This window comes from Apodemus sylvaticus, chromosome 12 (genome assembly GCF_947179515.1).
Source record: "Apodemus sylvaticus chromosome 12, mApoSyl1.1, whole genome shotgun sequence".
NCBI lineage: Eukaryota > Metazoa > Chordata > Mammalia > Rodentia > Muridae > Apodemus > Apodemus sylvaticus.
The window spans coordinates 102,455,744-102,468,924 of NC_067483.1; the positions used below are offsets into that span (position 1 = coordinate 102,455,744).

A 13,181-nucleotide genomic window follows, 5' to 3' on the forward strand; every position below is an offset into this window, starting at 1 on the left:
TTTCAGTCTATACACCGACATATGTAACTACTTCTAGAAGCTGAATCCATCAGCTGATTCTTTTCATCTGGAGAATTCACTTGAGTCTCTGAATTCTCAGTACTAACAAGAAAAGACTAAACCCTGAGCTCACGACCTATAAAGCTACACTTTATGGCTTGTTCCTCTAGGGCCTCCAAGTTAGAGAAAAATTAAAGCAAAATGCTTGCAGAATGATCACATAATCTATCAGGAGTTTGTCCTCTGTGGGAAAATACATTCTTCATCCGCACTGCTTTGAATAGGGTGGAGTCACTCTTGCTACCATACCTCCTACTTCAGCCACTTATACTTCTTTAAGCACAAGCTGACTCTGTTACCAGACCCACACAATTTCTAGGGTGCCAATTGGGATTCCTGTCTTCTCAGGACCCAACATCAGCAGCACAGGAAGCTTGAGACCAGTACCCATAGTAAGCTAGGAAAGTCACTACAACTTTTTGAGCTTCACTAGGATTTAATCTTGCAATGAAGAAATGAGCCCATATCTCTCATTTGTGAGAGGCAGCTCAAGAGCACTGCTAGAGTTCAAAGAGATAATAGGTGTGTATATAGCATCTAGTATATCACAGGCACTGCTGAGTGCTCACTGTACAACATCTCTTTCAAACCTCCCCACAACCAACTATTATCTCCATGATAAATATAGGTAAACAAGATTTGGAGGGGTTAAATACTTCTCTGTTACGAAGTAGAGAAACCACAATTAAAGCACAGATCTGATTCAGACCAGGAGCAGAAACCTTTTACTCATTATTTTCTGCTGTGCCTCTAGATGACTGCTTAGGCATCCTGTTCACTCTCCATGCTTTGCTCTTGCAGGGGTGGTGACCCCAATGTTGTCTATGGTTGAGACAGATCTGTTGCACCTACAAACAGAAGGTATGTAGTGAGCTTCTGCAGTCCTATCTATGATGGTCCCTCTCTTTGCAGTACACCTCTACAAATGTGCAGCCCAGCGGGAAAGCTGTGGTCTCTGCCTCAAGGCTGACCACAAGTTCGAGTGTGGCTGGTGCAGTGGTGAGCGCAGATGTACCCTCCACCAACACTGCCCCAGCACTTCTAGCCCCTGGCTTGACTGGTCCAGCCACAATGTCAAGTGCTCCAACCCCCAAATCACAGAGGTAAGTCTCCAGCTTCCAAAAGAGAAGGGGATAGCCAGGGACGCAGGAAAGAAATATACTGAAGGATGAACTCCTGGACAGGGAATATTTGATGGAGAGATGGAAGGTATTGTGTGTATGGACTAGGAACAGGCATAAATGATGAGAGTATGCTCTGTGTCCTGCCTTAGCCCAGCTGCATGACTAGGCTGGCTGAGCCAGGTAGGGACAAGACAGTGACTCCATGGTGAAGGAATGTTTTAGAAAGTAGCTTTAGCTTTTCTCAGCAGAGGTGCTATCTGGGGAACTATAAGTAGTTCAGAAGTGCAAAATTGGAAACTGAAGAAGCAGAGAGACCATATGTTAGCTTCATGCTATTTCTCAATGTTTTGCCTTGGTTCGAATTTGTTTTGTGCATTTTCATGGGAATAAATAATTAATTATACTAGGGAAAATGATGTTTACAAAATAGCAAATTGCAAAGGAAGATGAATTGGTGATATGCAGAAAAAGAACAACTACTTGGGTGTGTGAGTGGTCTGGAGAGGCACAGTTGTATCTAACTCTAAACATCAGGGACCATCAGGTTGCTGTCAGCTGCTCCCCAGTCAATAATTGTCAGTTTTCTTTGAATCTAAATTGGGCATTCCCTGTTAAGAACAAGGGCCTAGGCAGGTGCCATGACAGTTTGCAGAACTTATGATTTCAGAGAGAAACTACTTCTGTCTTCATCTTTTCTAAGCTGGTGCACTGTCCCGTCTCTGCATCATTTTCCCCAAAGCCATTCTCTGTGTGACGGAATATTGGGAAATTTATTGAATTCCTTTCTGACCCAATCAGAGCCTCAGTTCAGTTTAAGGAAAACAAAAACCTCAAGACCAAGGGCTGTTGTAACCTTCAGATAGCTTGAATAGATGTCTTATTTATCATGCTTGGTTTTGATATATTTAATTCTTATAGCAACTGTGAGAGGTTAAGTTTTCTCAGATACATTTCGCAGAGGAGGAAAGTGAAACCCAAATTTACATAGCAGATTAGAAGCTGCACTAGCATTTAAGCTCAGATTTCATTTTAAAATTACTTAAGAATTCTCCATGATTTTGCATATTGTATATTGCATACTACAATATATTAATTAAGGTTAAATACCACTTACTATATACTACAATATACACTAAGTATATAATATATACAATAAGTATACAAAAACTGGTGTTTCACCTTCATTAATATCCATTCCATTGCTAATATAGACCAGATAGATGTGACCCCCCTCCATGTGAGTGGGTTCCGTGTCAAGTGCTCCATCTCCCAAATAAGCAAGGTGAGACCCCAAAGTTCCAGAGAAGGAACCGAATTCCATGAGAAGGCAGTACATATGTGTCTGTGGAGAAGAGTGCGGTTGATGTGGAGAGGAGGGGGGCTGCTGCATCATGGTACTATTCTGTAGCAGGATAAACACAAGTGTAGACCCTGCCCCCAAACAGGGAGTGGCTTTAGTACTAGCTTGCATTCCGATGTGGCAAATGATTGTGCCTGCTGGCTTTCTCAATGGAAGAGAATGTGTAGAGTACTGACATACTGTCATGCTTCAGCCTTTACCCTCATACAGCTAACATCTTAAAAATCTTTGAAGCTCTGTCTTAGCTGTTCTAGTGGTGTTTGGAAACTTCTGGCCTGAAAACATATATTGTTTCATGTTTTACACTATGTCTTTCTGCTATGGTTGTCAGTCTTTGTGCCTGTCAATACCCGTGGTGTCTGGAGCTTAAATCAGGAGAAATTCTGTCATCAGCAATTCCTACTTCTACAGGCTCTGGGACTGCAAAGCCTGGTGTCTGTCTGCTCTCAGCCTGGCTGGAGCTTCTATAAGCCCCAAGGCAAGCTGTTCACAGGGAAGCCTCTGCCTCCACCACCCACCCTGTTCACAGACTGAGGACTGACAGGCTGCTGGCTTCACAGAGGACACCCAAATTACAGGAGGCTAATTAACCTCCTGAGGTAATTAGGCTATAATTGATTTTTCCAATGAATGTATCAGCAACAGAAGGTGTTTGGAGGCTCCTAAGGGTAATTTTCATATTGAGGATGTTGAGACATAAAAGGACTTCTTGGGAAAAGACACACCTGTACTGTACTCCAAACCCATTCAGGCACGTCACTGTAGGCAGGACATATGCCAGGAGGTTCCTAGGCCTGGAATGGCTAGTCACTATCATCTGTCCTTTTTTTTTTTTTTTTTTTGATGTTGTATCTCTTACCTTCATCTTTCATCTGTGAGTTGTTTTCTGTTTCTTCTAATTGGTCACCTATGAAATAATTTCAATTCATAAAACAGATACAAAAATAGTACAAAGAACATTCATATCCTCTGTACTCAGGTTGTCCAAAGTTACCATCTTAAAAAAGCATAATGTAATTATCAGTTAATGTTGATCTACATACTTTATTAGCATTTTCCCAATTGCCACAATGATATCTTTTTCTGATGCAAAATCTAATGTAAGGTGGAATCTGGGAGCCAGTGTAATGTTTCATGATGGCATTGTCTTCTTCCTGTGGCCTTTTAATCCACAGCCCTAATAATAACCTTCATGGTACTAAAGAGTTATTTTTGTTGTTGTGTTGTCTTTTGTGTTTTCAGTGTCCCTCAATTTGGGTATACCAGATGTTTCCTTGTGGTTTAATTCAAGCTGAACACTTTGTGTATGAATCATTAAAAGAAAAAGAGCATAGACTCCAACTCAAGGGAGATCTAAAGGGAATAAGAATCTACCAGTTCTTGCTGATATGCACAGACAAACATTTAATAGGAGGGGAGATGCATCTTCATACTAGAATCCCGACTAATAAATACAGAAAGAAATATGGAAAAAGTCACAATTTTAATGTGCACAGCTGTAACTATTTCAAACAAGGATGGCATTTAGATACTAAGATGAGGTTAAAGCTGATGAAAAATACAATACTCTTACAATCTTGAGTTATCTTCCCATAAGATCATAAATTACAATAGGAACAATAGTAGCTTCTTGGTGAAGAAAACTGGCATCCTCTCCCCACCTCAACTAAACAGTCTTCATATCACCTAAACAACCTTGAAGACATTCTAATACCCCCTGAAAGAGTACAACCTCTTTTCTGTGGCATTATTTTTACAATAATAATTTTTCCAAATTTATCTTCAAAAGGAATTAACTCATTTTTTTTCAACTTTCTTATATAATCCCTTTGTGCTGACAGAGCTCTCTTTTTGGAATCTCATAATTATGATACTTCTATGTATTGGTAATCTTTACATTTAATCTCCCTTATCTTCAGAATATATATTGTCCTTAGTACCACTCAGAGCAGCCAACATAAGCCACTAACTATATGATCCATCTGAATGGTGCTTGGGAAGGTCAGTAATTTGCCCAGAGTCACTCAGGTTGTTATCAGTAATACACAGGTTGTATATTAGGGCTCTTTGTCATTGGGGGCAGAGGATATCCTGTGCTCATCCATTTTCCCACTTTACTCCATCCCAAAATACCTCTGTGTCCAGCATCAGAACCTCTTAGAAGACACCAGCAGGTGCCTAACTTACAGAGTACTCCCGCACCCTTTGAAATAAATCTTAAAATTACCTACGCTTAATTGTTTTCCTACATACAATCAGGCACAACCACTCAGGTTCTATAAGTAGAAGAAACAGTTCAAGAATTTGGTGATACATGTGAGCTTAAGGCAAATATATTTTTCTTTCATGCATAGTCTTTTTAATGCCTACCCCACGTGTTATGTGACATGCCTTTGTCCACAGTGCAATTGTGATAGAATCTTAGGTCCCCTGGGTTGAGATCTGACCTCTGAGGCATGGCCATCTGGCAGGAGAACCCAGATGGTGTGCATCTGTAGGCTGAGACAGGGATTAGGCTAAACAAGGCACAGAAGTTTGAAGAAACAGAGGAGGAATCACAGAGGTGGTATTCCAAGCGGTGACTAGAAATCTGAAAGAATGTTCTTTCCCATGTGTTCTTAAACCCATATGCCTCATGCTGCATTTCCCACCAACGATGTACTGATGCCAGGCAGTTTCTCTATTGACCACTACATAAATTTCACTTATTTTCAACCTCAGTAACTTCTCCAGTTTCACTAGTCCATACTTACGGAATAGAGGTTCTGTTTAACGTATCTTGGGTACATGTAACTGGGATAGAAAAAAAACAAGTATAAAACAGTATATATTTCCCTCCAAAATTAAGGATAAATAATTTTTGATATTGTACTAGTTTGAGGATAGATCCTTCCTGTTCCCCTGCTTTCCATGTGCCAAATAATTATAAGGAGATTGTTTTCCATAGACTCTCTCAGATGCTAATGCATTTACAGAACTACAGGAGAAGCTTGGACAGTTGTAAGTATTTAGCCAAACAGCTGCATCACATTTTTTTAAGAAAGATGAAAATCCACCTGCCCAGGGCTGGAGTAACTCACTGGAAAGTTACCAATAAAGAAGTCAGCCAACTTTCCTGAGAAACCAGCCAGCACTCTGATCTCCTGTTCATTTATTTGCAGGCCTCATTAATATAACATCACTGCAACAAACAGCTAACAGGGATGGTGTCAGAATGAATAATGGAGTCACTCTGCTGAGATAACAATTAGGTTTTGAATGTACTATCAGCTAAGACAGGGCTAGCAACGAGTCACCTGAGGCAGAAGAGCTGGCAACATTGAAGCCATAGATTCCTGCAGAGCTCCTCAATCAGCTCTAGTGATCATGGAGAATGTGTATTCATAGGCGCATGCACCACACACACACACATGTATAAATGCATTCACATACACATGAATATGTGAACACAAACACTAACAAGCTGGAGAAGCACATGATCATTTGCTGTCAGGGACTCAGTGTCTAGGTATGATTGGGAGTCAGGGTAGAATAGAAACTTGCATGTGTACAGTTGGCATCATCATCAGAGGCATACTATACTACAGAAAGGGAGCAAGAATTGTGAAGGAGAGCTGGCTGGATACAAATACATCTGAATATACCAATACAGTCCATCTCTCAGCTCTTAGAGCACAATCTCTGACATGGGGCTTCTAATACGTGGTTGGGAATACTTTTTCCTCCCACATAGAAGTTCCAGTGTCAGTCTCTCCTTTTTCTTGCAACCTCCGAAGTGGGTATTTACACCATGAAGGCCATAGTTAGGGCTGCACAGGTCACAGAGAGGTAGCATCCAATGCTACAAGGCAGGATGTGCACTTGAATCAAGTCCCTGCCAAGAATATTGCTCATCTGCATAGGAAGCTCATAAAAAGCAAAGCCATTTTTACTTCAACCCTAAGCTAACCTGGTCTGTGTTTGAATTTCTTAGTCCCTAAATGGTGTTAAAAATAAAAGCTTCATTTACTAGCAATACTGATTGATAGCTCTTACTAAGTCCATTTTAAAGATGAGGGTTATGAGTAGTGATAACTTTCTTGATGTTACATCAGTATTTTGTTTAACCCACAGCTCCTTGGCCCTAGAGCACCACATTTGACCTGTGTATAATCTTTGCTATCTCTTGTAAGCTCTTAGGCAAGCATTATTCTTTGTCTAGAAACAGAAGAGGAAAAAGAGCCGAAACTAAGTTCTTCAAGCCTCTACTAAAATGGAAAGGAAGCCAGAAGTTCTGCCCTCAGTATCATCTTGGAAGGCCAGGCATATGTGGGTAGAGAGACTAGGGCAAGCTGAATTAAGTGTATGGACAGGGAGAAGGAAGATGGATAGTGAGAAACACAGAATGGAGGAGAAAGCAGAAGGAAACAGTGAACACCAAAGCCAAAAATGGGGCTGCCAGTAAACAGGGAGGCATAGCCTTAGCCAAAAGAAAGAGGCTGGTTGGTGCTGAACAAAGGGACCACAGGAAAGACTAAGGCAGGTACTCCTAGATGGCTACTTGATCTCTGTAGGGTTGAGGACAGTTAGCTCAGACTATATTGCGTGGAAACTAAATGCACACATTAGATAGATCCACTGCATCCCGTCATTCTGTGTGCAATGAATGGAATGCTGTTCCACACCTGTGAAATGGGAATAATAACAAGATTCCCTAGTAACTTGTTTTGAGCCCAAAAATTGGATACAATACATAAAACCCTAGATTCGATTTGTCTCATTCTGAACACTTCATAAGTAAAGAAACAGCAATTATCATTATCAGAGAAATCTCCCATCCCCTGGAAATGATAGACTGTTTCTACCTTACTTCTTGTCCCTATGATCCAGGAGACAGTCCTAAAGAATACAGTATTTCTAACTTGCAAGCCAAGTTTTGGAAATCTCTCATCAAGATCCTCTGACTCTGTAAGAGGCCCAAACTTTGCCCCTCCAAGGCTCTACTCAGGTCCTGCCTGAGTCTATCCTTGCATGAAGCCAGCCTAATCACTTTTCCCCAGGCTGCCAAGCCCCTAGGACCTCTAGCAACTCCCACTCTGCTTCTTCATGCAGCCCTTTAGATCCCCAGCTGTAATTAATCAGCTGCATCTGCTCTTGCCCTTGAGCGGCTTTGTGGCACAGTTCCCTCGAAATGTTCAATTAGTAGTTGCAAGAATGAGGGCAGTTGTAGCATCACTGTGCCACTTTCCAGGTCATGGCACCCACAAAGGAAAACAAGCGTGAGAGAGTTCAAAAAGGATGCAAACTGCGCTGAAGTGCCTCTAGGGTGCTCACCAGGGCTCCATTTGACTGACAGCTGTTGAGGTGGGGTCTGAGCATAGAGAGAAGTAGATCTCCAAACCAAAGGTTTCCAAAGCTTTGGAGGTTCCAGAAGGAAAAAAGAAAAAAGCAATAGAATTCTCCCATTAGTCATCTTCTGTCAGCCCATGAGCTGTGCCCAAAATATGCAATGTTCTTTTACACACTGCTATCTCCATTTTCTGGCTTAGCATGTGCTTATCAACAGGTGCGTGGCAAGGGCTTGGATAAGCCACTTCATGTTTGAGAGAATCTAACTAGCACTTATTGCTATTAGACTGAGCCCTAAAATGTTCCTCTTAGATCCTGAAAAGCATGGGCTACCTTTCCTCTCCAGAACTAGATCCAGTCATCTTAGGAGTCCCATGACTTTCTTAGTTAGGGTTTTACTGCTGTGAACAGACACCAGGACCAAGGTAACTCTTATAAAAGACAACATTTAATTGGGGGGCTGGATTATAGGTTCTTAAGTTCACTCCATTTTCATCAGGGCGGGAAGCATGGCAGTGTCCAGGCAGGCATAGTGCTGGAGGAATTGAGAGTCCTACATCTTGTTAATAAGGCAAACAGCAGAAGACTGACTTCTAGGCAGCTAGGAGGAGGCTCTCAAAGCCCTCACTTCCTCCAAAAAGGCCTACTCCAAGTCCAACAAGGCCATACCTCCTAATAGTGCCATGCCCTAGACCAAGCATATTCAAACTACCACACCCCATTTAAGTGCAAATTTAGAGTAAATACTGCAGTACCTGCTTGTGATACTTTGAAGGCTGAGGCAGGAGGATTTCAAACAAATTCAAAGTCAGTTTTAATTACATCATAAGAACCTGACCAAAAGAACACACACACACACACACACACACCTCAAACCAGTCATACTGTTTATGTGACACTAGTGGGTATCTCATTTAAAACTATTTTTCTGAAAGAATTCATTTAGTTCATTGGGTGATGCTGCACCTCCCTCAAATAGCTAATAACCAGGGAAGGAAGTACTGGCAGGACAGGAAAGAGGAAAAAAAAAAAAGAAGACCATTTTAGACAGTACTTTCCAATTTGTTGTCAGTTAAAAGATGATGTCCAGTTCAGAGTATGTTTCCATACAAGATTCTGAAGGCCCTGGCCTCAGTACTACCTGCTTCCTGGCCAAGCTTGACCTGAAGGAAACCTCTCAGGTATTCTCCAGCCAACAATACATGTTCTTTCCACCTGGTTACTAAACATCTGTCCTTGATCCACAAGTTCTCCTTCCAGATCAGCAGGACAATTCATATCATCTCTTAGCTCCTCAACAATCCTTATATACCCTGTTCTTCTTATCTGTGAGTCTTGTGTTTAGGGAAACACAGAGCAGGAAATTATCAATTGTTATGACCTGCTCTCTGAACTGGCATGCTAGAGTTTTCCAAACATTAGCTAATTTAATCCTAGCATTCTTCCTTTGAAACCAGCATGATTATCAGTTTTCAGATGAGTATGTTCAAGGCCACATAAATTCCCGAAACTCATACCTGACTTTTCCTGCTCTCTTTTTGCTGCAGACACTGCCTCGGTACTAGTTTTTACTTTCTTGTCCCAGAGCAGTAAGAAGTACACAAACCATCTGAAACTGGAAGCTAAGATAAGCAAATATGCCCAATATCCCAGCCATGTCTGAGTATATTCTGTGTTACTGGGGCTTCACTGTTACTCCTCTGCCCTCTTACCATCTTCTTACCTTCCTCTGAGGCTCCACTGCTCCCTTTAGAGCAGAAGACCTTTCCTGGGCTTTTGCTGGCATTAAGTGGACACTTAGAAAGTTTGCCTCTATAGACCCACAAATAAGCACCAGATCTGGTTACTGATAGCCTCAAGGTTTTAAGAAGTGTTGTCATGGGCATCCTGCAATTTCATGCTACTTCTAAGAAAAAACTCTGAGGACAGTCTCATTGGGCAGGAGCCTAGGGACTCACCAGCTACCTGGTTTGAAATGTTGTCCTGACGGGTATTATCCTTTCCTTCTCTGAAGACCAAATTTTTCCACTAACCCTTCCTCCTGTAGCCTGTGCAGTTGGTTCTGAGGAGGAATGAGGATGTGCATGCCAGGTTCTCGTGACTTAGGGGCCTTGGGCTCTTCTCAGACAGCTGGGAAGATTCTGGTAGACAGGCTTGTATAGGATGCTTTCCTCTTTTGCTTTGTTCGAAGCACAGACTGCCAACCTGACTCTCTCTGACCTTTGAAATTAGGAAAAGCAAATGCATTCAAAAGTAGAGGGAGAGGGGGGCAGGAATCAACAGAGGCCATAAGATGATGTCAGGTCCCCTAAGCTAGAATTAAGTTTAAGAGGTTGTATAAAACCCGGTGTGAGTAATAAGATTCAAACTTCAGGCTGCTGCAAGAACAATGAATGCTCTGATTAGCTAAGCCATCTCTCCAGCTCTGACACAGAAATGTTTAAAGTACATGCTAGTATGGGAACCACTAATCTCTGGCAGGACACAGAGGCCATATTGTAGAATAGAAGATACAGCTGAAGAAATGAGGGAGACCAGAATCTAGGGGAACTTTCCTTCAATAACGACCACAACCACTGAACCAAGTGTCTAGAACCTTTAGCAGCAGTGAGATTTACATGGAGGAACATGGAGACTCTTTTGGTTAGAATGATCGAGATGATGAAGTCTTCTTAGCATCTATTCACACAGGGGAGTGAGAACCCAAAGGACCTTGACCTTATTAATTATACCTGACAGGAGAAAGGAAAATAACTATTGAAGATGCTTGCAAATTTTCTGGCCAAGAGCATAGTGAACCCATTTACCTCAAAAGAAATCTGAAAGGATAATTGGGCTTGGGTAGAAGGAAGAAAAATTAAGAGTTTATTTTTAAATATGGTGACCTTAAGGCACCTGATGGATGTGCAGGTGGAAATGGAAATTTCCTGTAGCAATTGGATATATGGCTTTGGAGGTCAGGAGAGAGGTGTGAGCAGATGACAAAGATTTGGAAGTCATCAGTAATGGAGGCCTTGTAAACTCTCCTACAAATCAGATGATCACCAGCTCATTTATATTTTGAAAATCCATAGTTTTATAGATAGATTTTGTTTTAATCAAAACTGTAAGCTATGCATTTCTTTAAGCCCATGGCTATGTGCTGCTTAGTTGTTCTTTACTCTGAACTTTTTGTGCCACCTATTCCAAGTGATGATAATATAAGATGCAGCCCCAAAAAACAGGCTCTCTTGAAAATTCAGCTTCACCAGCACTTTCCAAGATGAGGGATATATTCTGATGCTCTAGGGAGGGTCCGATGTGCACACCAGCTGCTATTGGACCCACATGTATCTTTGACATATACATTCATTTCAAGATTATAACACTTGCTCATAATTTAACCAAGAATCTTCTGTGTACTGACTTATACTTCTGAGAGCTCTGTGCCAAAAGACTGGCCCCAGCCCAGTGCCAAGAGCCCTATGTCTGACTAATCCTCCATGTTGGAAGAAAAGCTGTTATGACTAAACAGCAGGGGAGATGCACTATGAAACCTTGCAGAGGCAGTGAGTACTCATGTGCTACCTGCAAGACAAGAATATTTTTAGGCCTTCAGAAAGATTTCATTTCACAGTTTTTTTGAAAGGTTATAATTAACTGCAGTGAACAAAAGATTTTTTTAAATAAAAGTGGGATGAAAGGAACCAAGGAAAGTAACCAACCAACACAGCTCTGCCCGACCCATTGGGTAGGTGGATTCCAGCTATGCACATGCTGGGGTTGGGGTGGAGGTGGGTGGCACACTGGGAAGCCAGTTCCAAAAAGGTCCAATTGAACCCAGATCTAAAAGCATGTTCTCTTCCATTGATGCTATTTAAAAGATAGAAGCAGCTCCATCCCTTGCCTCTCATGACAAGAGTCCATCTTCCAAGGCAGGATCCCTGGACTCTGAAAAACCATGCCATGGCCAAGAAGAACATCCAGAACACACTGTTCATGGACATGTTAGGGTTTCCAGGGACAGAAGAGCCACCAAGGCTTCTTACTCTTGCTAGAGCTTTCTCTTCCACATAGTCCTTCCATTTTCAACACTTCCACCCCAACACATGGATATACCTGTGAGTCTCTTTGGCAGTATCTCCCTTGATCTATTCCATATGTTTAGTTTTATTTATAAGGCAGGGTATTTTATTCCAAGTAAAAGGAATCATAGTCACAGACAAGGTGATGTAGGTAAAATGAGTCCTCAGAATAGTGTTTTGGGGGCCTTTCAGGCAAGAATTCAGCAGCACCATTGAAGGTTTGCAGAAATGGAAGGGAGGTCAGCAGGCCAAATTAATTCTGGTTTGGCAGCTACCACACTGAGACAAAGTCTGATTGGCATGCCTCCAGTAATAAGGAAAAGCTTTCCCCAGCCACACCCCATCTCTTTTTGCTGGCTAGAACATGGGGGGTCCATGTCTGACTTGGTATCTCTGAGGAGGAGTGCCCCTCCCACCTAGACTCACTGATATTGACTGCTCCATCCCTAATAGTGTTCAATTGTGCTGGATAGTCTTATGCCAACTTGATATAAGCTAAAGTCATCTCAAAAGATAAAACCTCAATTGAGAAAATGCCCACATAAGATTGGGTCATAGGCAGGCTGGTAGGGCATTTTCTTAATTAGTGATTAATGGTGAAGGGCCCAGCCCACCATATGTAGTGCCATTCCTGGGAAGGTGATCCTGGATTCTATAAGAGAGCAGGCTACACAAGCCATGAAGAGAAAACTAGTAAGCGGCACTCTACCAGCTCCTGCCTCCAGGTTCCTTCCCTGTTTGAGATTCTGCCCTCACTTCTTTAGATAATGGATCTGTGAGTGAAATAAACCCTTTGCTCCCCAGCTTGATTTTGGTCATGGTATTTCATCACAGCAATAACCTTAACTCAGACAACTGGTACTTATAGGCTTAAGTGGGAGCTTATTCAGTGTCCAAGAATACAAAGGCACATGGTGCATCCCAGAGGCACCATGCTGGGATCTTAGACTGTTGGTCTCAGTCAAGTCAAGCCTTAGGATGCAGTGATAAGCTGCCTTTTTTTTATTGATGTGCACAGGTTGCCTAAGATTTTTGGATCCATCCCTAAGATCTCTAACTATCCTTGTGCACACTATAAAATGAGACTCCTAAAATAAGATGCCCTGACACACTCTCACCTACACCCCTAGGTTGACAATTATGAATTTCTCTGTTTTCTAGAATTTAGTTCACTCAGGATCAAGATTAGCTAGATACTTCAGACTTCAGACAACTACAAACTTCAAAGCATGAACATACTCACAG

General features: G+C 41.8%; 1 protein-coding gene across 1 annotated transcript in view; it reads left to right on the forward strand.

Annotated features, from left to right (window-relative positions):
• Window positions 1-13,181, forward strand: part of Plxna2 (plexin A2) — a 198,642-nt gene that overhangs the window by 153,038 nt on the left and 32,423 nt on the right. The window contains exon 12 of the mRNA XM_052200345.1: window positions 973-1,163. Coding sequence (XP_052056305.1) covers window positions 973-1,163 — 191 coding nt within the window. The remainder of the gene's footprint in view (window positions 1-972; window positions 1,164-13,181) is intronic.